This window comes from Cannabis sativa, chromosome 9 (genome assembly GCF_029168945.1).
Source record: "Cannabis sativa cultivar Pink pepper isolate KNU-18-1 chromosome 9, ASM2916894v1, whole genome shotgun sequence".
Classification (NCBI taxonomy): domain Eukaryota; kingdom Viridiplantae; phylum Streptophyta; class Magnoliopsida; order Rosales; family Cannabaceae; genus Cannabis; species Cannabis sativa.
The window spans coordinates 26,081,196-26,108,608 of NC_083609.1; the positions used below are offsets into that span (position 1 = coordinate 26,081,196).

General features: G+C 32.2%; 3 protein-coding genes across 8 annotated transcripts; all 3 read left to right on the forward strand.

The window, feature by feature from the left end:
• Positions 1 to 262: 262 nt before the first annotated feature.
• On the forward strand, positions 263 to 4,462 carry LOC115722920 (probable transcription factor PosF21). 3 transcript variants are annotated; one of them, XM_030652296.2, is made up of 5 exons: positions 263 to 664; positions 909 to 1,614; positions 2,059 to 2,191; positions 2,362 to 2,446; positions 3,680 to 4,462. In XM_030652296.2, the coding sequence occupies exons 2-5, from the start codon at positions 914 to 916 to the stop codon at positions 4,075 to 4,077; spliced, it is 1,317 nt and encodes a 438-aa protein (XP_030508156.1). In that variant the 5' UTR covers positions 263 to 664; positions 909 to 913; the 3' UTR covers positions 4,078 to 4,462. The 3 variants fall into 3 exon arrangements, with proteins under 3 accessions (XP_030508156.1, XP_030508158.1, XP_030508159.1); XM_030652298.2 differs by having other exon boundaries at positions 279 to 560; positions 709 to 1,614; XM_030652299.2 differs by having other exon boundaries at positions 289 to 560.
• A 2,133-nt stretch (positions 4,463 to 6,595) lies between these two features.
• LOC115722915 (electron transfer flavoprotein-ubiquinone oxidoreductase, mitochondrial) lies at positions 6,596 to 15,199 on the forward strand. 4 transcript variants are annotated; one of them, XR_009684269.1, is made up of 19 exons: positions 6,641 to 7,221; positions 7,771 to 7,847; positions 8,169 to 8,275; positions 8,829 to 8,910; positions 8,989 to 9,097; positions 9,660 to 9,706; positions 9,803 to 9,877; positions 10,299 to 10,415; positions 10,645 to 10,713; positions 10,935 to 11,027; positions 11,383 to 11,485; positions 12,270 to 12,394; positions 12,861 to 12,910; positions 13,018 to 13,084; positions 14,152 to 14,231; positions 14,451 to 14,579; positions 14,665 to 14,731; positions 14,927 to 15,060; positions 15,109 to 15,199. XR_009684269.1 is itself a non-coding variant. In XM_030652286.2 (18 exons), the coding sequence occupies exons 1-18, from the start codon at positions 6,714 to 6,716 to the stop codon at positions 15,008 to 15,010; spliced, it is 1,989 nt and encodes a 662-aa protein (XP_030508146.2). In that variant the 5' UTR covers positions 6,596 to 6,713; the 3' UTR covers positions 15,011 to 15,199. The 4 variants fall into 4 exon arrangements, 3 of the variants coding, with proteins under 3 accessions (XP_030508146.2, XP_030508147.2, XP_030508148.2); XM_030652286.2 differs by having other exon boundaries at positions 6,596 to 7,221; positions 14,927 to 15,199; XM_030652287.2 differs by lacking the exon at positions 7,771 to 7,847 and having other exon boundaries at positions 7,040 to 7,221; positions 14,927 to 15,199.
• A 10,048-nt stretch (positions 15,200 to 25,247) lies between these two features.
• On the forward strand, positions 25,248 to 27,030 carry LOC133031030 (uncharacterized). The gene is made up of 2 exons (XM_061104248.1): positions 25,248 to 26,645; positions 26,742 to 27,030. The coding sequence occupies exons 1-2, from the start codon at positions 26,237 to 26,239 to the stop codon at positions 26,753 to 26,755; spliced, it is 423 nt and encodes a 140-aa protein (XP_060960231.1). The 5' UTR covers positions 25,248 to 26,236; the 3' UTR covers positions 26,756 to 27,030.
• The last annotated feature ends 383 nt before the right edge of the window (positions 27,031 to 27,413 follow it).

The following is a 27,413-nucleotide window of genomic DNA, read 5'->3' on the forward strand; positions in this document are numbered from 1 at the left end:
ATCTTATCAGCTAGTAATGTGATTTGGTGGCCATATAATTTGATTTGTATCCACAAATTGTTGATATGTTATGATTGAATAAATTCTTACCCCACCTTTTTAGAGCTTGGTGCTTAGTAGATGAAACTCTTCAACTTAAAGAAAATGTATTATTATGTTTATGTATATTAGTACCAAGTAATATCTTATCTATGTAACGGAGAGAAGTGATCTTATGACATGGGATATATTTTGTTACTATATATGCATATAAATAGTATATATTAGAGACATACTATATCGTATTGGAGAAGCTTCTTTGCTATCGTTGTCTGTTCGATCTTTCTCTCTCTCTCTCTCTCCATGTGCTGCTCTCATTAAAAACAATTCCCTTTTCATGCGAGAAAACCCGTTGGATTCTCTCCATCCTGCATTTCATTCCCATGCTCAAGAATGTTTCATTTTCCTAGAAAATCCCTATATTTTCCCCGAAACTTCCCTTCTATTCCAACCTCCAGCTTCGCTTAGCTATTCGGTGATTATCTGGAGCTGAGTTATTCTCCTTAACACTTATATTCTCTGTATGTAATTGTTGTTTTTCTTTCTTTCTCGCACTGTGTTAGATCTCCTTTATTCGTTTCCGCGATCTATCGAAGATTTGAATTCTGAAGCCCTTTTATGTTGTGTAAGTTATTATATTGTATTGTAATTTCGTTTTCATTTTTATAGGTTCTGAATCATTTGGGGTGAGATTCTAGGGTTCTAAATTTGTTTTGCTTAAGAATTTTATAAGCTTCAACGTTAGCATTGATTGTTATTGCTAGAATAATAGACTTGCCCCTTATTGTTTGGAGGTAGCTGTTTTTGCGCTTCTTGGATTGGAAACCAGAATTTGAAGCCTCTAACAATAGGATTTTGTAAACCTTTAGGATTAATGTCTGGGATGGATAAGGAAAAGTCTCCTGGTCATGGGGGTGGCTTGCCTCCCCCGTCAGGTCGGTATTCAGGTTTTTCATCTGGTGGAAGTAATTTCAATGTGAAACCCGAACCATCCACCTCTTCGTTCCCTCCTTTGGCCCCTGGTAGTAGTTCAGAAGCGGGTCATTTTGGGCATGGATTGGCTACTGATTCAGGTAGATTTAGCCATGATATTAGTAGAATGCCGGATAACCCACCGAGGAATTTGGGTCACAGACGAGCGCATTCTGAAATTCTGACCCTTCCCGATGATATCAGCTTTGATAGTGATCTTGGTGTAGTTGGTGGTGCGGATGGTCCTTCGTTTTCTGATGAGACTGAAGAAGACTTGCTGTCTATGTACCTTGATATGGATAAGTTTAATTCTTCATCTGCTACATCGGCCTTTCAATTGGGCGAGCCCTCTTCTGCGGGAGCCACTCCAATGCAAACTGCGATGTCAGGTGTAGCAACATCATCTGCAGAGGTGGCCACTGGTGCTAATGAGAGACCAAGAGTTAGACACCAACATAGTCAGTCAATGGATGGATCGACAACTATCAAGCCTGAAATGCTTGTTCCAGGTTCAGAAGATATCTCTTCAGTTGATTCCAAGAAAGCAATATCTGCTGCTAAGCTTGCAGAGCTAGCTCTTATTGATCCCAAGCGCGCAAAGAGGTAGATATACAATTTTCATTGTTGTTTTTATTCATTTTTTATTTTATGACGAAAGTTTTTAGGGACTGTCTTGAGCTGCAAATTTAAATTTTTAGTGTGGTCGGCAGCTTTGGCTCTAAAAAGGCATGGCTTTGTTCTGTACATGTTGCTTTTGTTTATTTGGCGGTTTAGTTTGCAGTAAGTTATAGTGTTATACTTTCTTCTAGGTTGTAACTCAGATGATTTTGACCATAAAATTAATATTTTGTTATAGTACACTTTTTTTCAAGTACTTTTTATGGCGGGAAATGAACCAATTGATATTTAATTAACCTTAAGCGCTGCGTTAAAATTTCAATTTGGGCCATTTCTTTTCTGAATTTGAAAAGGGTGTTGAACTAACATTACATTGTTTGTATTCCATTTAAACATCATATTGACATTCCTTTTTATGTCATGCAATAGGATTTGGGCAAATAGACAATCAGCTGCTAGGTCTAAAGAAAGGAAGATGAGGTACATTGCTGAGCTTGAAAGAAAAGTCCAGACCCTGCAAACAGAAGCAACTTCCTTGTCTGCCCAATTGACTCTCTTGCAGGTAAATTTGCTTTTGTTTAGCAAACAATTGTTCTTTTTTCTGGTAAATACTAAGGTTCAGCGACTTTGGTATCCTTGATTTGATCTATCAAAAGGCTTATACGTATTTTAAATTTTATGGATAACGAATCTGATTGACTGGTGTTCCTTCTGTGGATTCCATATGAGCAGAGAGATACAAATGGTCTGACAGCAGAAAACAGTGAATTGAAATTGCGGTTGCAAACTATGGAGCAGCAGGTTCACTTGCAAGATGGTGAGGGCTCTTTGTCTCCCTTTCTCTCAGCTAAATAGTTATACCTGTTTCTGATTGCTTCCTTTCCTTATAATTATTTGTCTTATGAGGTGAGGAAAGGATATGATTTCTATTTTACGATACTTTCTTAGGACATAAGTTCAAAATAGGTTTCGAGTTCAGTTTTAGCAGCTGACCTGATGAATACTGAAAGTGTGATGTGGACTGGGCAATAATTGCCAACCTATACTTGGGAAAGAATAGTGACAATTTATATTCTTTGAGTTTCAGTTACCTCTTATGCTGGGTCCAGAAAAATCTGAAGAAAACTGTGACCTTCCTACATTCATAGCCTTTCAATCCTATCTTCTTCATGAAATGGATGTTAAACCAAAATCATTCTTAAAATATGTTAGGAGCTCCTTCGTCGTGTACTAACCAAACTCGACTATTTGGCCAAGTGGAAACCAATAGGTTTGGAGTTAATAATATATGCTTTTCTACTTTGATGATTTGTGCTCAGTGTTGTAGTAGATGCTCAAATCTTTCTAAGCTTTAAAAATTCTATTAAAAAATTACAATACTGTACTCTTGTATCGTGTGTTTTGGTCTTTATTTACTTTTGGGGAAAAAAAATCCCCATAGCATGTTCAGTTTTGTGTAAATTGAGATATTGTTCTTTCTATGCTGGTTAGTTGGTAGTTGGTTGATTTGTGTGACATTTAGAGGGATTAGGTTACCATAATCTTAAACTAGATGAGTGGTGGGTTGAAATTGTGAGTCAATTTGTAGGATTAAATTTCTACCCTTGAAACTTGCTCCTGCATCACCCACCCCAACTCCCCTATTCTAATAAAAAAAGAGGTGATATATAAAACTTGGTTGGTTGCTGGGTTTGTTGATCTGTGTGATGTTTAAAACTATAAGGATACTTCTAGTCGTATACAGTGATACTTGTGTGGGTAAATACTGTTGAGTTTTTTAATCAAATACTTTTTTCTCCAACAAAATTGATAATTACTTGTCCAAAATAAGTAGAATTATTCTCTGCATGCCTAATTTTTGGAAAAAGAAAAATATTGTGATGTTTTGACAAATGGATGATTCTTGAACTTTATAAGATGAAGCTATTGCCAAGTGTTGGTGTTTTCAAACGTCCTCTTCATCCCATGAACATGTTATAACTTGCATTTTTATTATCCAAAATGGAGCTCTTACAGATTCTTGGCATTGTTTTCTGTTTAATTTTCACAGCATTAAATGATGCACTCAAAGAGGAAATTCAGCATTTGAAAGTAATGACTGGCCAACCGATGCCAAACAGTGGACCTATGATGAATTTCTCGTCTTTTGGGGGCAGTCAACAGTTTTATCCGAACAATCATGCTATGCATACTCTTTTAACTGCACAACAGTTTCAACAGCTCCAAATTCATTCTCAGAAGCCACAGCATCAGTTTCAGCAACATCAACTGCATCAACTTCAGCAGCAACATATGCAGCAAGAGCAACAGCAGCAACAGCAACAACAGCAACAGCAGCAGCAGCAGCAGCAGCAAAGCGGGGACATGAAACTCCGAGGAAGCATGGCTTCACCGAGCCAGAAAGATAATTCATCAGACGCCAACTCATCTGCAACTAAGGATTCTTGAAGAGAAATATGCAGCTAGCGTTGAGGAATTTCGTGAAGTGCCAGTCTTTGTTCAAAATAGTAGATATGTCACTACGTAGGAAGATATCCCCTTTTGAGCCGTCGTTAGGTACGTTGATATAAACATCATTATTTTGTAGTTCGTTCCATACATGATCCATCCTTCTTGTACAAGATTATTTATTTTGTTAGATGTTAAGTTTGGCCTACCTCCACCCTTGGTAATTTGGTAATATTTAGATGTTACAAATCTGTTTTAGTTCCTTTTTTTTTTTTTTTTTTTTTTTTTTGGGGTTTCATGTATGGAATAGCCGGTTCATATTTTTTTTACTCACTTATCTGTGGCCTTGTATCGTGTTTAGATATCTGTAGTTTTTTTCTTCAAATATCTTTGTCTACTATTATGTTTATGTTTGTTATGTTGGTAAGAAATGAGGCATGTCTTAGTAGATCAGTTGTTTTTGGTTTCATGGTGTGAGAAAGTGGGTGTGTTCTGGAGTAAATTTCCAGTCAATGATCACTTTCCTAAATCGGGGAATATGTTTACTTTGACCAAATTGTTCATTCAGTTCGCTATACCAAATTAATTGAATGTGTTCTTGAATCAAAACTGACAAAGAACCCAAAGCGGGTACCTGCTAGAAGGCATTTCGTGTTGGGAACTTAAGGCCTTTAATTACTTAAATCAACAATGAAAATCATCAGCCATGCTATACTTAATGTTCTAATCCTAGAAACTAATTAAGATTCATATTCAAACTATGAGGGCAAAGAAGATCTAAATGTGAAAACACAGTATTAGGGTTTGAGAGATAAAATCCCTTTGTTTAGAACACGAAGGCTTGCCACAAGGGAGATACTAAGTAATGAAACTCATGTAATTTAAGCACTTCAATGGGTTTATTAGTGTAATTTAGTGATCTTAGCAAAGCCAGAGAGATTGAAAAAAGTGTGATAAAGACTTTTCAACTGTTAGAATGGAGATAATTGCCCATAATAAACATATACAAAAAAAAATAAAAATACGACCCATATATAATTAACTTGATACTCCCTCAAGTTAGAGCATGGAGATCACAAATGCCAGTAAATACAAAAACTTGTGCTTGCTTAGAGGCTTTTGTTCATCAGTAGAGAGTGGTAAAGATAATGCCATTACAAATGACATTATGACTATAATGACATTCCACTTCAATTTGCTTGGTACGCTCATGGAACATTTGATTTTGAGCAATGTAGAGTGCCAGTTGACTATCACAGTATAAGAGCATGGGTAACTAATGAGAGACACCCATACTTTCAAGTAAAACTTTAAGTTATTTCAACTCTGAAGTGATAGTCGCCATAAAACGATACCCGCCTTAGTAGATGGTTGTGACACCATGCGTTTTTTCTTGGTCTTACAAGAAATCAGGGAAGAACTGAAAAAGAATATCCAACTAGTAAAAGACTATCGTGATAGAGGACAAGTGGTCCAATCAGAATAACACCAACCGGTTAGATAACTCACAATCACTGTAAATATGACTGTTGTAACTTTGATGAATCTTTTAACAAAATATAGAAGTGTTCTAATGTGTGTGAAGTCCACCTAGTTTTGTGCAAATGGGTGAGGACTCACACACTTAACCCACCACACGCGCCGTCTGTCCGATTCGAGCTGGGTTGGTGTGGTGTGATACTCTATTATTTTTACAGAAAAATTATTTAATAAAATAATTATTTTTTATTTTTTTTAATATAATTAAGAAACGTGTTAAATTGGAACTGATTACTTAGTCGAATCAGTTAATGAGACACGTTCAAACGAACTCACCCCACGATTATAAAAAAAACGTTCTTATTCCCGCTATGATTTTTCAATCCATTCGTCTATATAATGCAATTGAACTGATGGGAAGAATACAACTTTTCCATATAAAAAAACACAGTTTTCATAAAAATTAAAATTTCATCTGCGATATCAAAATTCTTTGGGTGTATTTGATGGTGCTCTACAGTGCAGGGGTTCCGATACAGTACGACTGGGCTGTTTTATTCTAGGGACGATCGGCAAATTTCGACTGCTTGCACACTCCTAGGCAGTGTCGCGAACGTCTTAAAGAGAGCGACCTAGTTCGTGACTCAACCCAAAATTTTCCATTCGGTAATATCTTTCCTCTTTTATTTTTACTAGCAGTTTATTCAACAATTTTAAGACGTTCGTTCTGCTATGAATACTACCGATGAATTTTCTAGTTCTACTGCTGGCATTAATGGGACACGTTCAAACCAACTCACCCTACGATTCAGAAAAAACGTTCTTCTTCCTGCTATGATTTTTCAATCCATTCGTCTATATAATGGTACTTATGCCGTTAAAAATAAACATTAAGTTTATGCCGCTTACAAACTTAAAACTTTGGTACTTATGCCTCTATTTACACTTATAAAGTTACCCCAAATTATTATTATTATTATTATTATTATTATTAAACTGATAGATATGACCCACGACATCCACGTCAGATGGTTGTCAAAGTATGTTTCATTCATATCTTTTAACACTCCTTTTCTTTTGAACGTATAAAACTCTTAAGAGTGTCGATCATTCTTATTTCTTTCCATTGCTCTGCTTCCGCCTTTCGGGTCTTAACCATGCATACACTTCTTTCCAAATCAAACTCTTTTAGAAATCCCACCTTTACTAGTCTTCGTTCATCAAATTCATTTCATACTCGTCTCTGGAATTCAACTCCCTCGACTTCAATCTCTTCCAACACAAACATTTCACATGGGTCTCCTCAGGACCTTTCCAATTCGACAAGTTCAAGTGGGTGTTCTGGAATTCGACATTTTAGTCATAATTCAAGCTTTTCAGTCTTCCAAAATGGTTTTAAGCGGATTTTCTCATCTGGGCATTGCCTCAACTCTGTTATTTTGAGGAATTTTGATGGCGAGAGAAGTGGAACTCTCAAAAATCAGATTTTTGGGACTCAATCCAGGAGTGTGTGTACCGAACCTGACAGGGAATCGATTGAGTACGACGTCGTTATTGTTGGGGCAGGACCTGCAGGTTTGTCTGCCGCTATACGGTTGAAGCAATTGTGTCGTGAAAAAGATGTCGATTTGTCTGTCTGCGTTGTCGAGAAAGGAGCTGAAGTTGGTATGTTTCTATATTACAATGTTGGATTTAAACTTCTCTAATTTGAATAATGATTAGGTGATTTTAATTTTTATCAAACAGATTTTACTACTTTTGACTATATTGAAAGTTTAAACCATGATGCTATAATCCTAATGGCATTGATTAGAGAATGTTGATAAATTTCCGGTTGTGCATCTTTCTAGAATTTCATGTCATATGAAATTAATTTCCATAAATGAGTAACGTATGGCATGCAAAAACTGCGGATCGGTGAGCTCTTTGAAAAAGCTCTTAAGGAGAAATTTTTTTGTAGTATTCTCAAGAACATTATTTGTCTCTTTCATCTAGGAATGCTGAAAAGCTTAGGGGGAAGAATAGAATAAAAGGTTGCTGCTTCATGGCATAAAGGCTCAACTCTTTCATAATTGTTCCATCTACTGTTTTAATTTATTCTTTTGTTTGTTTATTGATTCTATCTGTTGTGGTTTTACGAAGTACCACATTGCAAATATTAGGTGAGTTATCTCTTATGATTGTAGCTCAGTACTGCTTTATGATTCTCATTAGGTGCACATATCATTTCTGGGAATGTTTTTGAACCTCGGGCATTAGATGAACTTCTTCCTCAGTGGAAACAGGAAGAGGTAATTGTTAGCCCTTCTTGGTTTTCTTATTTTTTTAACCGAGTTCTCTAGTCTTGTAATGTAATATATTAATGTTATACTGTGAACCTTTCTGGAAGTGATCCTCTGTTAAAGTAAGAGTACCCGAATGTATCTCGACATTAGAAAGGGAACAAAAGTTTACTTCAGCTTGTGAATAGATTAGTAATATGGATAAGGACCACGCTTTCACATTTAAATGAAATATTTCATCCACTGTGACACTCACTGTAGTTTAATAATTAGATCTGTTTTCTGCTGATGGGATGATAAGATATTTTCTTCACCAAAATGTATTTGCAGTCACCGATCTCTGTCCCTGTTTCATCTGACAAATTCTGGTTTCTTACAAAGAATCGCGCACTTTCTTTTCCCTGTCCTTTTGATAATAAAGGAAATTATGTAATAAGGTATTCAAGTTTTTCTTTTCCTATTGCTTTGTCTATTCCTCCTATCACAAGATTCGCAACATGCGTCAAATTTATTTTAAATTGTTCAATTAAATACTTGCTTACCCCTCTATATTTTTCTTAGCCATTGAGTCCGGAGGATCTATTGGAGCGTGGGTTACCAAATTTTATTTAGTTTGATTTTTTACCTATATATGCTTCTAGGTGTTTCTTACCTAAGGGTATTAAGTTATGTTACTTAGCCGTTAGTATCATGTCAATCTGCAGTTAGATGTTTTGACTATCTATTTATCTCTCATGTCGGGCACCATAGTTCTTATGCCGGTGTTCCTTTGGCTTTGATCGGTACACAGTAGTTTGACATAGATAGAACCTCTACCCCAATTACAAATATGAAACAAAGAAATTGTTAGGCCATGTTCACAACATGAAGCTTTTGGACTCTTGTCAATTATTCTATAGCTAAAATAACATGCAATCAAAATGCTAAATTATGCGATGCTAGTATTGCTAGTGTCATTGAACTAAATTATGATTGAATATTTTGATGTAGTTTAAGTCAATTAGTTCGTTGGATGGGAGCCAAGGCTGAAGAATTAGGAGTAGAAATATACCCAGGTTTTGCTGCTAGTGAGGTACTCCTTTTGCTACTCTCTTATTAGTTGTTTAATATACTGCTGATTATTTGTATTTATGAGTTATGAAATTAGCAGATATTGTATGATGCGAATGATTTTGTTGTTGGGATTGGCACTAATGATATGGGAATTGCAAAAGATGGTTCAAAGAAGGAAAATTTTCAGCGTGGTGTTGAACTGAAAGGCAAACTCTCTCTCTCTCTCTCTCTCTCTCTCTCTCTCTCTCTCTCTCTCATGTACAACTGCCAATTACTTACTATTATGTAGATTTCTAAGGTGTTTACTTTGTTACATGATGTTACTCTGCCATTTCTTAATCTTCACAAGCTACTGTTTGGTAAAACTTTGAAGCCCCACTGTCCCATTGTATTGCTGTCATTTTTGTTTTTAAATCGAAGCTTACTATTGCATTGCTTTCTGTTGTGAAATATTTTGGGTATACTTTTAGAAGCTTACTATTAATGCAGCTTCCTAATGGAACTTCTGTTGTTTACATTACTGAGACAATACTTATGATAGTAAAGAAAAATTAATCTTCCTAGTGCCTTGCAAAGCTGTGAGTAGATGTCATTAGTATAAACACGCTTGTTTACATGACTGTCTGTACACTTTATGAAAATGTCATCATCTTTATCAAGTACTTTTGCCCATGGGCTATTGGTAGGTGTAACCTTCTGATTACCTGGTACAGTTTTTGGTATTATCTAGAGTCTAGACAAATTGATGAACATGTGTGACCAATGCAGGACGGATAACGCTTCTATACGAGGGTTGTCGAGGGTCATTATCGGAGGTTGGTTGGGAAAGAAAAGGCTGCATAGCTTCTTAAAGTTCCGACTTCCAATCTTTTTCAATCACCTATTATAATATCATACTTTCTCTTTATCAGAAAATTATTAAAAAGTACAAATTGAGAGAGAAGGAGCAGTCTCAACATCAGACTTATGCTTTGGGAATTAAAGAGGTGAACTACTATCGATATTTGTTAACTTGAATTACAGAGAAATCCAACAAAAATTAAATAAATAGAAAATAGTTTCAAGTGTCAGCATTAAATACATTATGTCCTCACTTACTCTATATTAATGGTATGTATGCTGAGGTAGAACCGGAACTAGCTTGACACATAACCTTTCCAACTGAGAACAGTCAAATAAATATGAAAAAATCTTTAAAACTCCTTAAAGTTGAAGCCCAGAGAAAGGATATAAATTTCATGCTTTTTAACCACACTCCATTTTCTTTGATTTCCAACCAAATTACATTAAGTGCTGCTATTGTATACGTAGAATTGTGTCTAAAACCATTGAAATATATAGCTATTGATACCGTAAGGTTTATACATTTTTTTTCCTTTCATAAACTGTGCTACTTTTCCCTGTCAGGTCTGGGAAATTGACGAGGGCAAACATAAACCTGGTTTTGTGCTTCATACAATGGGTTGGCCTTTGGATCGAAAGACATATGGAGGGTCGTTTATGTACCACATGAATGATAGACAGGTTAGAAAGTTTTTATTTTTTTGCTTTGTCTAATTCATTCTTGACTATTCTCAAAAAAATAAAAATAAAGTAAACATCATCGACTTTATAGGAATAAAAGAATAGAACATTTATTTCTACTATATTTTATGTTTTTTGTCCGTGCCACAAGTCTGACTGTTTTTCTTTATGTGTGTGTTTTCTTTTTTGATGTAAACTCATGAACAAGTCTTTTTTATTTATCTTTCAGGTTTCTATTGGTCTAGTAGTTGCTTTGAATTATCACAACCCATTTTTGAACCCTTATGAGGAGTTCCAGGTAATCTAGATTCCTATATTCATGAAGTAAATGAGGTGATTTTTTACTTACTATTGCTAATATTATACGTCTCATGGGTCTTTTACATAATTTTATGAGAAATTATTGGGAAATGAAAGGCTAATTTTTAAATTTTGCCTGGAAGAAGTTATTGGTGAATTTCAAATATTAATTTTGGACTACCACATAAGTTATTTTCATTGTTTATTTCCGGGCCACAGAAACTTAAGCATCATCCTGCAATCAAACCAATGTTGGAAGGTGGGACAGTTCTCCAATATGGAGCTCGCACTTTGAATGAAGGTGGTTTTCAGGTATGTTATCTTTATGCAGAACTTTTTAATTTAGATGCACAACAAGGATTTACCACCCTAGATTTTTCTGCAAGTGGCTGCATAGTGTGGTTTACATAGCATGCAGATTTTAAACGGAATGTAAGATTATGTCGTAGTAACTAGTAAGTAGTTTTAAATGGTAGAAGTTCAAAGGATATAAGAATATCATTACTAATTGCCTGAAGTCAGTCATGATAACTTATGGCAATACAGCTACATGTTGCTTTTTTATCTCTCTCTTCCTTCTTTTTTCCTTTTTCCGAATATGTACTACATAATCTTTTCTGGCTGTTTTTTCTGTACAAATACAAATATGATGCTAGTTAAATTTCAGTCTATCCCATATCCAGTTTTCCCTGGAGGAGCAATTATTGGATGTTCAGCTGGCTTCTTAAATGTTCCTAAAATTAAGGGAACACATACAGCAATGAAATCAGGTACCATCACCTAATGCGAAATTCTTAAGGACTTAATATATGTGTCAACTGGTTTGAATCTTTTAAGTGGCTGTAAGTTCTTTGTCTTGCCCATTTGGATATGATGGCCTGTTGAATATTTTAAGAAAGATGCTCGTAATCTACTGTCATAGCTCACTTAGGTGGCGTTTGGTTGGGAGGAATAGAAACATAGGAATGGGAATGGGAATAAGAATGGAATGGAATAAAATTTAAAATGCATAAAAAAAATTGATAAAAAAATTATTAAATTTTTTCTCATCATGCATTGGAATGGTCTTTCCTTCCATTTCAAAATGGAATTGTCATTCCACCAAAATAGTGGAAAGGCCATTCCATTAGAATGACATTCCAACACTTTAATATGCAACCAAACGGAATGGAATGGAGATTGTCTCCTTTCTTTCCCATTCCATTTTATTACCTCTAACCAAACGCCACCTTATTTCAAACATTCCCCCACTAATATGGCTTAGTTAATGTACCAGTGTAAGTTGCCTCAAAAGTTTAATATCAATTACTTTTGAGATATCTTATCTTACCGATGCAGTGAAAATTATAGTATGTTGGTGGATAACTGCATCTGGTTTCTGTTTCTCATCCCATGGTGCTAACATTTCCATCATAAACTTCAAGAAAATGCATTCCTGAATGTTAACTAAATTGTAGATTGTTTGTGTTGAGGTGTTAGTGTCATTGTAATTTTAGGGATTTCCTGATCTCATCCATACAATGTATTACTTATTTCACTACTTGTGGCTCACAGGAATGCTGGCCGCAGAAGCTGCATTTAATGTACTTCATGAAGGCTTGAACATGGAAACATATTGGGATAATTTAAAGAATTCATGGATATGGAAAGAGCTATATGAAGCTCGTAACTACCGGCCAGTTAGTATCTTTACTCTAATGTCTTATTTGTTAATTTGATATGGGCTTTATTGTTCTTTATTTCTACAATGGCTCTTTCATCCTTGCAAGTGTGAAGCTTTTTGGGTATTGATAACTTCATGGTGTGGTGACCTTCAAGTAGATTCAGTCATAAAGGATCTAAATTCATCAAACATTTTATTTACATTTATCATTCTAAAAAGGTATACTTTCCTAAATGGAAAGTATACATTTATCAAACATTAGCTTATATACTGATATTTATTAAAATAAAAAAGGCATGTCAATCTTTGATAGAATAGAGATACTGAGTTTCACATGCTTTGGCCCGGGTTTCAAGCAACTGTGGTCAACACCTGTTTGACAAGTTTCAGATGCACAAAATTATATTCCTATTTTAGGTGTGTGGTTTGGTGCTTTTCAGTTTCAATGTACTTACTCATCACTTACATATTTCATGTTTCAGGCATTTGAATACGGACTCGTTCCTGGCCTTGCAATAAGTGCTATTGAACAGTATGATCTCTATCTATGATGCTAATCATGCTTGCTAATGAAATCTGTATAATTTTCCTTTCCTCCCTTGACGTAGACCTTACTGATCACTGTTTTCTGCATGGCAGCTATATATTGAAAGGAAAGTTCCCTTTCACATTGAAGCATGGGAAACCCGACCACGAGGCAACAAATGTAAGATGATGGTTTAGAACACACTTATTTCAAGTCATACTAACATGCATAGTGAAAAGGTTCATATTTGGTGTTTGAATGATTAGAGATATTAGGACTAGTTTTTGGAAATGAGCTCAATCAAGTGGTTGTGGATAGAAAATATAATATGCAATATATATTTACATATGAATTTATTTTCCTTATCTGTATGCTTTGCTATACATACGTAGTGTTGTCAATTTATTGGCTGTGTAATCATATTGTTGTCTCTTCTAATGTCCTTTGCCCTTCATAACTTGCTTTGCCTGCTGATGCAATGCTCCTTAGGGATGTAAATGGGGTGGGTCGACCCGGCACCAACACGCCTAACGGTCGAATCTTTTTTTTTTGAAGCTAACATTTAAGAAAAAAAAATTAATTATTATATATATATATATATATTACATATTATAATTATATTAAAACTAAATGTAATTTCTTAGTAAAACTAATATTTTGTGCATATATATATATACAGATTTATATATATATATATATATATTTATGTAACCATTATTATTATTATTCATAAAATTAGATGAAGAAGAACCTCTGTGGGGAAGAAGAACAAGATAGATCTATTTTTTTTATTAATATCTGAACCGGGATAGGTAGGCACGGACACGAAAAAGGAAAAAAAATGAATCTGACCGACCGGAAGAAAAAGTAGCGGGCCGGGCCGGGGGCAAAGACTCGGATGGGGATTTGGATGTCCTGGGTTGCAGTCCGACCGACCCGCTAAAATGCCCATTTTGCCATCCCTACTCCTTAAGCCTAAATTAGATTGAGCATGTATTTATTGTCAGCGATGTTAATAATTTTCATTTGTTATTGTAATGTCTTTTAAACCTTTAATTGTTATTTTGCATGACAGCAGATGCAAAATATTGATTATTTTTTTCTTGTGACAGTAAATATTGAATTATTTGATGGGAAAACAAATTCTAGAGATCTTAGTGAAGCACGAAGCATGAGGTTTTATGTTAGAATTGAATGATTTGGTGGGAAATATAGACTGAGACTGACATTGCTCTTTCACCATGCAGGTAGCCGAATTACATCAACAAATTCATTATCCAAAACCAGATGGGGTGCTCTCCTTTGATGTTCCAACTTCTCTTCACAGGTTTGTAGTCTATGACATTTTTATTAGTCAATTCATGTTTCTTCAAAGTAAAATAATCACAACTTATTTCCCCCACATTTTTTTTTTTTTTTAATTTTGAAAATGAGAACATTTTTAAGAAGCCTAAAGTTAAGTTACTAGAGATGGCAAGTTATATTTGCTCTCCCTTTCTCTATGTGTTTATCAATGGATAAATTTTTATCTCTATTTCTTGTTTAGGAGCAACACAAATCATGAGCATGACCAACCGGCTCACCTTCGCTTAAGGGACCCAAAGATTCCTGAACTTGTAAATCTGCCAGAATATGCTGGACCCGAGTCACGTTATTGTCCTGCCCGTGTATACGAGTAATGTCCTACTTGAAGAGCCCTGCCTATTGGGTAATTGTCTTGTTGTTTAATTGCCTCTTCTTTGTTGTCATTCCAAATGCAGGTACAACCCAGATGAAAATGGTCAAGTAAAGTTACAGATCAACGCTCAAAATTGCCTGCACTGCAAGGTGAGTTAGAGAGTAAGGATAAATCTTTCAAATACGTTGTATGCTAACATTAGATATGCAAAACTACTGTCATTTAGTAATGGGATGATAAAATTAGTTCACCTAGAAATGATACTATGTGATTCATTATGTACTATTGTTTGCAGTGAGTAATATATGTTTTGGTCTGACATTGTTATAATATGTTTGTCTCAGGCGTGTGATATAAAAGACCCAAAGCAAAACATTGAGTGGACAGTGCCTGAAGGAGGTGGTGGCCCGGGCTACTCTGTCATGTAGAATAAATTGATAAGCAAATTCTCATGTTTCTCTAATTATCCCATCACACTAATAGTAATAAATGTTTCTCAAGCTTCTTTCAAAAAAAAATAAAAATAAATAAATGTTTCTCAAGCTTTAAATAAAGTAAATGCTCAAAACACATATTTTCACAAACATAGTATCAATATCAAAATCTAATTTTCCTTCTGTATTGCATCAAATTGGGAATAATGTAACAAAAGAGAATGGTATCACTTTGAAAATTTTCAATGCAATTCGTCATAGTCAAATAGAGTAACCATTTCAAAATTTAAAATTCAAAGGGTGTGTTTTGTAATAATTATTTAACCAATTCTTTTTCTTTTAAGACTAGTGAACATATTTTCAAAACAGTATCTTTCCTAAACCTGTTTTCATTCAACATTTTGAAAAAAAATTACTTCCAAAATTTATTTAAACAATTTTTTTTTTGTACTTAGTGTCTATTTGTATTTTCTTAGAGCATCTCTAATCTAAATAAGTAATGGAAAGTTAAAATATAACTCACTTATCATAAAAATATGCTTCAATGGCATGCCAAAATTTGATGTAAATTTGGCACGTAACAAATAGTTGACACTATTTATTATGATGGATAATTTGTACCACAATAAATACACAATTTTTTTATTTACATTTATGTTATTGTATCAATATATTTAATTATAGCATTAAACTATAAAGTATTTATATATATATTGTTGGAAGAGGTTTCAATAGTTAAATTAAATATATAACTATCATGGTTACATTTATTTTTAACCATTTGATTACTGTTGAATGGTTGTGATTAATTTAAAAATTAAAAGAAAAATAAATAATAAATAACTGATAACTTGATATTTTATTTTCTTATAAAAATTTAATTAAAATTAAATTGCTAATAATTATTAATTAATTTTATGCAATTTAAGTAGCAATTATTTTTTTTTAACTTAAATAATTGAAATAATTACAACAAAAGTTCTTGTAATTTAAAATTATTACACACATAAGCTTAATTAATAAAAAATAATATGAATGACCTCTAATTAGAGGTAATTTTACGCTCAATCTTATTTTTTAACACCTTTAAGTGCCAAATTAGTGTGTCAGTCCAAGATTGGTTCAAGTTATTTATTTTTTTTTTCTTTTAAAAAATAAGTAAAAAAATAGTTTAACATGTAATAACAACTATAAATTTATGATTGTTAATTATTTTGACTCCTTGTTGAAATCATCTTCATCAATCTAAAGATTGTAAGAAAAAAAATTAACAAAGTAGATTACCAATTAATTGAAATTATTGCTTTTTTTTTCACAAATAAGCATAATAGTAGGAAAATAGCAAGCAAATTATTAAAAATCAAGGAGAAATCTAATTGTAGCTGGTTTAATAGAGAAATGGGTTTGTGGCAGAGATGTAGGAGATTGTATCGAAGTGAAAAATTCACATAATTCAAGGTTGGGACAAACTGAAATCTTAATTTTTAAACAAATTTTTATAAAGGAGGAAGATGGGTCAAGCCGTTGTTGTAAAGTAATAATTAGATGTAATTTTTAAAAATTAATTAAGTATTCAAAAATTTATTTTAGAAGGGGTGGATGTCCAAATTTTGTAAAATAATAGAATTTTATTATAAATATCATAGTTAAATGGTTTAAATGTTAAAAATATTATAATAGGGACTTAAATATAAAAATAAAATTATTTATAAATATTAATTGCTAAAAGGGTTTTATTAAATATTTAAATTAAAATTAATTATTTTAAAAAAATTATTAATTATGATTAATTCAATTTTAAAAAATAAACTTTTACCTATTGGTAACCTCTTATTATAGGTCCAAAAAAAATATAAATATCATGGTTACAATAAAAATGTAACTATTGAGTAATCACACATATTATTTCATATAATAATATTAATGATAAAGTTTTTTTGTATTTTTAATAAAAAATATTAACTAAATATTATTTCTTGCATCATGTTTAGCAATTGTACATTGGAGTACAATGCTAAAAGTTGATGGAAATCTATCACAAAGTCATTTTTGTATCGAATATAACACACTTTTTACATCTCCCACTAGAGATGGTCCTACATAAATATTTTGGACCCCGATCCTACAATTGGACCCTGCCTCTTTAAACGCTGACCCTGACCCCTGACCCAGACCTTGACCTAAGGCATGGCTCTGACCTCGACCCGAACACGAACCCCACCCCATCCAAAACCTCGACCCTTACCGAACTCAAACCCTAACTTCGAAGCACGAACTCGAACCCCGAAACAGACCTTTGCCTGAACTCAAACCTTGGCTCAGCCCCGAACCTCGGCGACCGACACCCAACTTGGCGTAGACGCGATCGCCACCATAGGGCCCTAGACCTAGTGTTTGACCTTGTTGGGGTTTTATGTAGGTATGCATATTTTCTCCATGGGGATGGGGCTCCGCATGGACCTGCCCCTAATGGGATGGGAATTCCCTATCTAAATGGGGAATGGGGCAAGGACGGGGATCTTTTTGTTGGAAATATTTTACCAGGATCTAGATTTACTAACAAGTATGTTGATTAACATCCTAAATATGAATATTTCCAAAATAATAAAATTAAACACATAAGGGTTAAGAAAACCTTACATTGATTGTAGCAGAATATGATGACTCTTTTCGTTCAAGATCTCTAGCCCTTGATTCCTTTCTATCGCAGAGCATTATCAAAATCTGAACCTATATCTCTTTCTCTCCTTCGGGTTTGGTTAACACCGTCTTACTCACTATGATTGAGTATGTGTGGGCATGTCACTCTTTCACTATGGGTTTCGAATATGGAAGAACAATGAAGGAGGTTTGAAATTACTATGGAAGGAACTCTCTCATCTAGGTTGGTTGAATAGTCAAGTTGACAAGAGGATGAGATGAGAGCATCATGTTCCTTTTATAGTGTTTCAACTAGGGCTTAGGGCTGAATTATATGAATTAAAAAAGAATAAAATATTAGGAAAATACACTTCATGGTCGTACACTATAATAAGACCATTCTCTAGTTACAATTTTGCCACTTTATTTCAACCACTTATTCTTCTTTCAATAATACCATATTTTCCGATTCAATCTTATAAATGCCAAAACTATTTATTTAATAATTATAATTAATTATCAAATAAAATTGCCATTTATGTAATTTATTAATTAGACCATACAAAGTCTCTTAATTAACAAATTGACCCCAAAACTTCTTTTCTTCACAATTAAGCCCTTGCTTAGTAAAAATTCATAAATAAGACATAGTCTAAATTTAGAATTATAATTAATTAATTAAAATCAATTAACTGAGTCTGCCAGCAGTATTATCTCAACTAGTGAGGGGATCATGGGCCTATATAACCGAGCTTTCAATAAGTAGATCTAGAATTCACCAAGTAAATTCTCTAACTTATTTATTCTGCCTTGCGCCACTATAGATTTGGAATTGAATAGCACTCTCGATTATATAGAATGCTCTATATGTACCACAATATAGATACGTTATGATTATCCATTGTTACAATCCTAATAGTCAAATATCTTCTATAGATGATTTACACTGAATAGGGACAAATTTACCGTTCTACCCTTCAATGTATTTTATCCTTAAAACACTTAGCTACCTATAAATGATATTTCAGTAAACTAGTATAATTATTGAAATGAGATCTCAATCATTTAACTCTATCAAGCCAAGCTCAAAGGAAATCATCGTTTCACTTCCAAATACTTATAGAAGCTATAGATTCTATATCTATGATCAACGCTCCCACTCAATTGAACTAACATGTTCCCAAGATGTAAATATCCACCAGAACCATTAGTTAGCTTCCACGAACAACTCTAAGAACATAAATAATATAACTAAGTTGAACTTAACCATATCGGGATTAAGATCCACAGACCTAAGATTAACCATTGATATTGACTTAGAAAGATATAACGGTAAGTTTATGATATCTTATCCAAGATCAATATCGGTCCCTTCCAATGTGTACTCCATACATCTGATACTGGTAAACTTTACCAATGCCCTGGAAATGACATAACACTTATCCAAGGTGTAAGTATACCTTATCTAGATCAAGTGTAGAATGTAGTATTCTCTCTGTAATAAGATCTAACAGGTTGTATACAATACAATATTTCTCCACCATTGCATTTCCTTAATCACAAAATCCCTGATATTGTGAAATTCTTTTCTATATGTCTACTCCTCTAGGGATACTAGATTCTTTAATTTTTGGCAACTACTTCTGTGTTAGTCAGGAAGTAACACTAATAGTTAATTCATTATTGGTACAATGCCAAAAACTGTATAGAACTTTCCATAGGCTGAATAAGTATCTTTCTTGCAACTTTAACATTTAGCTCACTGGTAGAGTTAGAGACTCCAGATCGGTTTTTACACTTCTCCAAAATCACTCCTCCACCTCGAGAGTAATCAACATCTCATCAGTAGACTTTCTTTCACTAACGCAAGTCTAGAAACCTGATTTGGTATAGTCTAAGAGTATTAAATACCACCCTTATCGACTAACATATAGTTCATCTTCTTGATCTTAAGATTTACTTGATTGTCTTCCAATGTTCCTTTCATGGATTAATTCGATACCTACTCATTACTCCCACTCAACAGCAGGTGTATGGTCTAATGCATAGTAAAGCAAATCTGAGATCTCTCACTGTTGATCCTAAGAAATTCCTTCATGACTTTTATCTTTTCTGGAATAGTTGATACTTTTCCTTAAATAAATAAAATCTATATCTAAAAGTCGAGAAGCTTCTATAGATTGCCATTAGAAAAAAAATGCTCCAGCAACTTACTAAAGTAAGTCGTTTGCATTAGAGTAATTAAATAACCAGGCATACCACAAGCCATAGGTTTAGATAATCTCAAACCTATAACACTAGGATCAAGAAGTTTTGTTAAGTCCATTGAATAGACTTATTTTCAAAATTTCATTTCTTGTCCTTATAATAGAAAACTTTTTGGTTACTCCATATGAATGGTTTAAACAATAGTTCTCTTGGCTTTGCTTTTTAGTTACTTATTTTGACTATCCATTTCTTGTTTAAACAAACAATGGATTTTTAATCACAAGTGTCTCCCAAGTCATAAAAGGGTGAGTTCCTTGAAACCCTCCCACTACGACAAGGTACTGTGACTTTCTGTTTAAGAACACTAATGGTATTAACCTCATCGGTTGTGTCAAGACAACAGAGGCAGTGGGGCCATCTTATATCGAATAAGATGATAGAACTGTTGGGTTTTGTGCCCTAAATAAAACCCATTACAATCTGATAGTTATCAATTTAAGAATTTTTGAAGTGATTATGTTTACATGTATTTTACATGCTTATGGTTTAATATATATATGCACAAAATCAGTTAAGTCCAGAACATATATTTATTCACAATTACAGTATTGTCAACACAGTGGAATGTGATTGTGATTATATGATTCAAAAGACTAAGTCCCTGTTCATCAGTGTTTTGGATTTACACTGATGTGATAATCAGCGATGAAGTATACTTACACTTGGAGTAAGTGTTATGTTCTTTCCAGGACATTGGTAAAGTATACTAGTTTCGAATGTATGGAGTATACATTGGACTGGACCGATATTGAACTTGGTCAAAGATATTATAAACTTACCGTTGTATCTTTCCAAGTCAATGTCAGTAGTTGATCTTAGATTAAAAGAATCTAAATCCTGATATGCTTAGGCTCAATCTCAGGAGTGCTATTCATGTTCTTTGATTTATTAGTTAAGCCTACTTTTAGGTCAGGGTGATACGTATATTTTGGAAACATCATAGCATAACTGAGTGGGAGCCCTGAACATAAATATGGAATCTATAGCTTCTACTGGTGTATAGAAGTCAAGTGATGATTCCCTTCGAGCTTAGTTAAATAGAAGTAAATGGATGAGCTCTTGTTTCAGTGACTATATATTATATCACTAAAACATCATTTACAGGTAGTTAAGTGTTTTAAGGGGCCAAATACATTGAGGGGTGGAAACGGTAAATTTGTCCCATCTCGATGTAAATCATCTATATTGAGGATCTTTGATCACATTAAGATTATAATAATGGTTAAATGAGATAGCATATCTATATCGTGGAACATATAGAATGCTCTATATAAGTCTAAGAGTGCAATTCCAAGTTCTAAGAGTGGATTCAACAAGGAATGAATAAGTTAGGGATTTACTTAGTAAATTCACTTCAACTTATTGGAAGCTCAGCAATATAGATCCATGGTCCCCATTCTAGTTGAGACCATACTGTTTGTAAGACTCAATAATTGATTTATGATTGATCAATTATAATTCTAAAAGTTAGACTATGTCTAATTTGTGAATTCTCACTCTTTAGGGATGAAATTGTAAAGAAAAGAGATTCTAAGTTTATTTATTAATTAAGAGACTCTATATGTCTAATTAATGATTATATTAAATGATAATATTATTTAATGATCTATTTTAGTTATTAAATAATTAGTTTTGGCATTTAAATGGTTAGAATTGGAAAAATGGCATTTTTGGAAAAATAGAAATAATATTGTGAAAACGACAAAAACCAAGTGAGGCCCAGTCACACCATGGCCGGCCACTTGGTTGTGTGTTTCCCAATTATTATTTTCAATTTTTTAATGCAAAAAAAAAATAATTACTAACCTAAACCTAGCAGTTATCTATAAATGGAAAGTGGTAGATCACACCAAATAAGGCAGTTAATCAATTACTCTGTAATTAAGGAAACTGTGTATTTGGAAAGTTCAGCTCTCCTTTTCACTATATGTAGCAGCCCACCTCTCTTCCTCTTGCATACTACCATACACGAAATACACAGTGCAAAAGAGAGAGAATTTCGAAATCCCTAGTGAGAGAGTAGTGCCCACACACAGCAAATAGTACCTCAATCATAGATTGGAAGACTGTGAAGGATCACATCCAACAGAAGGACATTAGGGCTCAGATCTTGATTATACTCTGCAACAGAAAGGAATCAAGGGTTAGAGATCTGAGTGGAAGGAGACATATTATTCCGCTGCACCCACTGTAAGGTTTCTTAACTTTATATGTGTTTTATTTATTATCGTTTTAAAAGTTCATATTTAGGTTGTTAAATCAACATACTTGTGAGTAGATCTAAGATCCTGGTTAAATAAATTCCAACAACTGGTATCAGAGCCATGGTAATTGATTTGCTTGCAAGAAATTTGGACTTAAAACGATTTGTTTGTGATTTGGATGGTATCATGGTGTGTCATATTGATGTTTGGTTGATGTTTGTGAATTCTGGAAAAAATAATTGATTTTCTGTTTCTGAAATTATTTTTATTGGATAGTTTGGAAAAATTTAAACAATTTACTTTTTTACAGAACTCGATTTCGATTTTATTTGAATTAGTTATGAATTTTTGAAAATCAGAAAAAATTAGGGTGGTGATCACCCTTTCCACGCGCGCGGAAATCCTGCACAGGGGTCCTTGCGCCGAGTTTTCTCAGCTGTTTCCCCTCATTACGCGCGTAGCATACTGTCCGTACCACCTGCCATTTTTTTTCGTTTTCTTCGATTTTTATTTTATGCTATTTCATAGAATTAACTTCCGATATTTGTGTAGTTTTGTATTTTGATTTTTATTTTTCATATTTCAAATCTAATTATCAGAAATAAATTAATTTGATTTTCAAAATTAATTTTAGATATTGGTGTAATTTGAATTTGAAAATAGGTAAAAATCAATTTTGCTTACCTCTTTTTCTTATTTTCTTTAAAATTTGATTATTTTATCTTATTTTTTTTTTCTTAGGTCAGATATTAAATTTTTTAAAATATTTCTTTTTTAAGTAATTTGACCTTATTTAAAATAAGATTAGTATAATCATGGCATTTTAAAAAGGGAAATAAGATAATTTTGTTAACTTTTAAATTTTGTTAATTTTTTTATAATTAAATTATAAAATGAGAAAAGGGTATGTATTTATCATTTTCTATTTTATTTAATTTATTAAATAACATGAATTTTAAAAGGTACGCTAGCAAATTTTTTTTTTTTTTTGAAATGATATTTAGGTTACTTGAAACCTATTTCTTTTTCAAAATTGTAGGTTTAATTTTAAATATTAATTTTTTTTTTTAAAATCTGAAAATATTTTTTTTTTATTTAATTATTTTTCAAAATATATTTAATATTTTAAATTAAATAAATCCTACATCCAACTATCCAAATCTAACTTGTTGCAGGAGTATGTGTTTTATATTGTTTGTAAATTTTTCTAAAACCTATTATTGCTTGATCTAAATTGCCATGGTTAACTTGTTGACAGATCCAATGATCTGATTTTAACCCATGGTTCAATTGTCAATAGGTCAAGTAAATAATTTGTAACAGGTAATTTTTTCATTCTTCTTTCATCTGTGTATGACCTAGTAACATGATAGGGTCCATCTAAATCTGTGTGCCTGTGTGAGCCTATATGTTTATTTTATTATAGATGCATATAGGTTGTTGCTAAATAAAAGGTCACACCCTGATAGATTTTATTTAGGTCCATTTAGTTTTTGGACCTATTCAATTAATAACAGTTATTCATTTTAAGGTTAAATTCCTCTCTTTTGGGCCTTGTGTGAGAGATGGGGGCCAATAGAAGTGGGTACGACATACTGAACCCAGCTCCCCCTCACATGAACTACCCCAATTGTGAAGGCCCATTTGCCTGATTTGAATAACTGTACTAGGTTAATTAAATTAGTTTAACCTAATAAAATTAATTAGCAACATAATTAAATTTTAAAATATATGAAATTTATTTTCATTTTAATATTTTAAAGTTAATTTTAAGAAAAACACTCTTAGTTTAAGATATTATTTCTAGATAAACTATTTGTATTTTAATTAAATAAATAATTTTAACTAACTAGATTCTTTCTGAAACTTACTTTTATTATTTCATTAAATATTCCTATTTAAGTTATAAATTAGTAATTACTAATTTTCCTTATTAACTTAAATTTGAATATCTTTTGAATTTAATATTAAGTTGAGGAATTTTAGGAATTGGTTATTGAAGATTCTTAAGATATTTTTTTAAGTTGATTTTAAACTTAAAATGAAATATTCTTAAATTAGGTAGTTACCACCTAATTTTGATATTTAATTAAATTTTATTTGGAAAATTTTAAGTTGCTTATTTTAGATTCTCTCTATAACAATTTAAATCAAATATTTTCCAAATCTTGAAAAGATACTTAGTTAAATTAAGATATTTTCTAGATAGTTATTTCTATACTAGGTATTATTTTTAATATTAAAATAGGAAAATATCATTGATTGTGAAATTAATTGTTTAATAATTAATTTTTGGTACAATTCAAGTTAAGGATATTTTTTCTAGTATTAAACTAGAAATTAATAATTAAGTCTTCTCTATACTTAATTATTTATTTCTTGAATTTAATACATTTAATTAAATTGAAAATTAAATATCTAAGTTGATTTTCATAATGATACTTAAATATTGTTATTTTCATGATATTTAATTAAATAGAAATTATTTTAAGTTGGTTATTCTTATAACAACTTAAATTTGAATAATTTTCAAAATATATTTTATTTTATTAATCAATATTTTTCGAAATTGCATTTGATTATGCAAGATGATTTTGAATTTATCTTGAAAAATAGATTAAAGTTGTAAATTAATTATTTATTTAATTAATTTTTGAATCAACTTAAATCAATGATTTTTTCATTTAATGATTAATAAAGGAACTAAAATATATTATTATTAGAAATTGAATTAATTAGTCAAAGAAAATCTAGATAGATAGTATTCTTGCTTGAAGTATTTTTTCTAGTAAAGATTAATTTATTTTAATGTATTTCGAAAATTGTATAATTTTATACTTTAATTTTTTTTTTGAAATACAATATATACATATATATATTTATAGAAAATTTTAATTTGAGTTGCAAATTAATTTAAATTAATACAACTTAAATTAAGTAATTTTCTTAATATTTATTTGAAAATTAATACTAAGATGAAAATAATTCATTTTATTTTCTTAACCATCTAAGTTTAATGTTATAAATATTAAACTAAATTTTATTTAGAATTTTTTTTCTAATTAAAAATTTAATTAAATAAATATATATTTAAAATAAATAAAGTTTAGAAGAAAATACATTTCAAATAATGAGCTTTATTATTATTAAAATATTGGATCTCCATTGTTGGTTTTACATAGCTATTGTTTTAGTGAGTAATCCTCCCTAATGGAAGAACGTTCATTAGCAAGTTAGCACCGTTTAATCTCGAAAGATAAATATATTTGTAAGTTTTTTATATTAGTATTGATCACCCTAATGGTGGCGACTGTATAAGACTTACAAACGTATGAAACAATGGTGGAAGCTCATGAAATAGGAATGACCTTGACTCTCGCCTAAACGGGACAACGTCAGATTCTCTTTTCGATCGAATAAAAGGTTGCTAATATTTATTATTTTAGATGAGCTGACAACTCTATTCAATGGATGATAGTTTTGACTCTCACCTAAACAGGACACTGATATTAGTTTGTTGAAAACCTTAGAAATTATTTAGGATTGTATTTTTTAGTATTTTCTCTAGTCATTCCTACTTGCTATGTGCTAATAATTTCTGAATAAGATTTTGTGTTAAACCATAATTGATTCCTATTTATTATTTTGTAGTATCCTAAATTGCCATGTCAAATCCCATGTTGTCACTATTGACTGAAAATAAGCTAAATGGATCTAACTTCCCTAAATGGAGAGAGAACATTAATATTGCTCTCGTAGGTGAAGTGCCCTGTTTGTGTTGACTGAGCCGCCTCCTGAACAGCCAGGTGACAATGCAACCAAAGCTGTTAAAGAGAAGTTCGAGCGTTGGCAGAATGCTAACAACAAAGCTCGATACTTCATGCTTTCCAGCATGGTTGACACCTTGAAAAAAAGGTTTGCTAACGCTGTCACGGCTGCAGAAATCATGACGCAGTTAACCGAGCTATTCGGTATGGCATCTATCCAGTCTCGCTTTGACGCGACTAAGAAATTTATCAATGCACGGATGGAACCCCATCAGAATGTGCGTGATCACCTTCTCCAAATGGCAGGTTATTTCTAAGAAGCTCAGGATCATGGTGCTGAAATGGATCAGACTACTCAAGTGAGTCTCATCTTGAATAGTCTGACTTCAGATTTTCTGCCCTATACATCAAATTATGTCATGAACAAGAAGGAACAAGACTTTCACACGTTAGTCAATGACCTTCAGACATATGAAAATTTGATTGGAGGACCCAAGAAGAAAGGGAGTAAACCTCAGAATTCTAGAAATAGTAATAGGACGAATAATGCTGAGGCATATGTTGCCTCTACTTCCAAATCCAAGAATAAGAAGAAGTGGAAAAATGCCAAGAAGCGAGCTCAAGCTGTGAAAACAGCTAAGAACAAAAAGGCTGCAGCTTCTGGTGATACACCAAAAGGAAAATGTTTCTACTGCAATAAGAAAGGCCATTGGAAACCTCAATGTCCTAAGCTTCTTGCAAAGAAACAAGGTATTTATTTCTATAAACTGATGTGTTTTAGTGAATTATTATCCATTTGGATTATTAATTCTGGACTACTAACCTTGTTTATTTTTCTTCTTATAGCTCAAGCTTTTTAAACTTAGGTGCTGTCTTAGCGAGTTGGATCTAAAAGCTGGATAAAGGGATGGAGTTCGTCAAAGATAAAGAAGAAGCTCATTTATTTATTTATTTTGAATTAATTGTTTCAATTTTAAAACAATTTGGATTTCAAGTTTGGGATTTTATTCCCTGTTCTCATAATGTTGCAAATAATTTTTTTTTAATTTATAATTAAGTTTTTTTTACAAATAAATTGTAATCTATGAGTTGAGCTTCATTACTTTATCTTATAAATCAATTGCCAATTATTATTTATTATGTTTGTATGTTTATGTGTTTTTATTATTGATACAAATTCTATAGTTATTTAAACTCTTTACAAAGTTATTACTACATAAACACTAGAAATTATTTCTATGTTTATGAATAATTGTTAATTCTAAAACAATTATTAAGAATTTGTTTAATAAAAGATCATTTGATCTGATAGGGGTGGAGAAAAAGTTAAGAATAATATGCAGTTCAACGATCTTTTATATCTAATGAACTCTGGATTATATTCAACTCCACATAATCTCTATAACACTTAAAGAATCATGATCTATACAACCTTTAAGGGTGGATCATAATCTCTATATACTTAAGGGTGGACTTTATTCTACAGTAATCTTTGTGACACATAATTTTAAACATAGA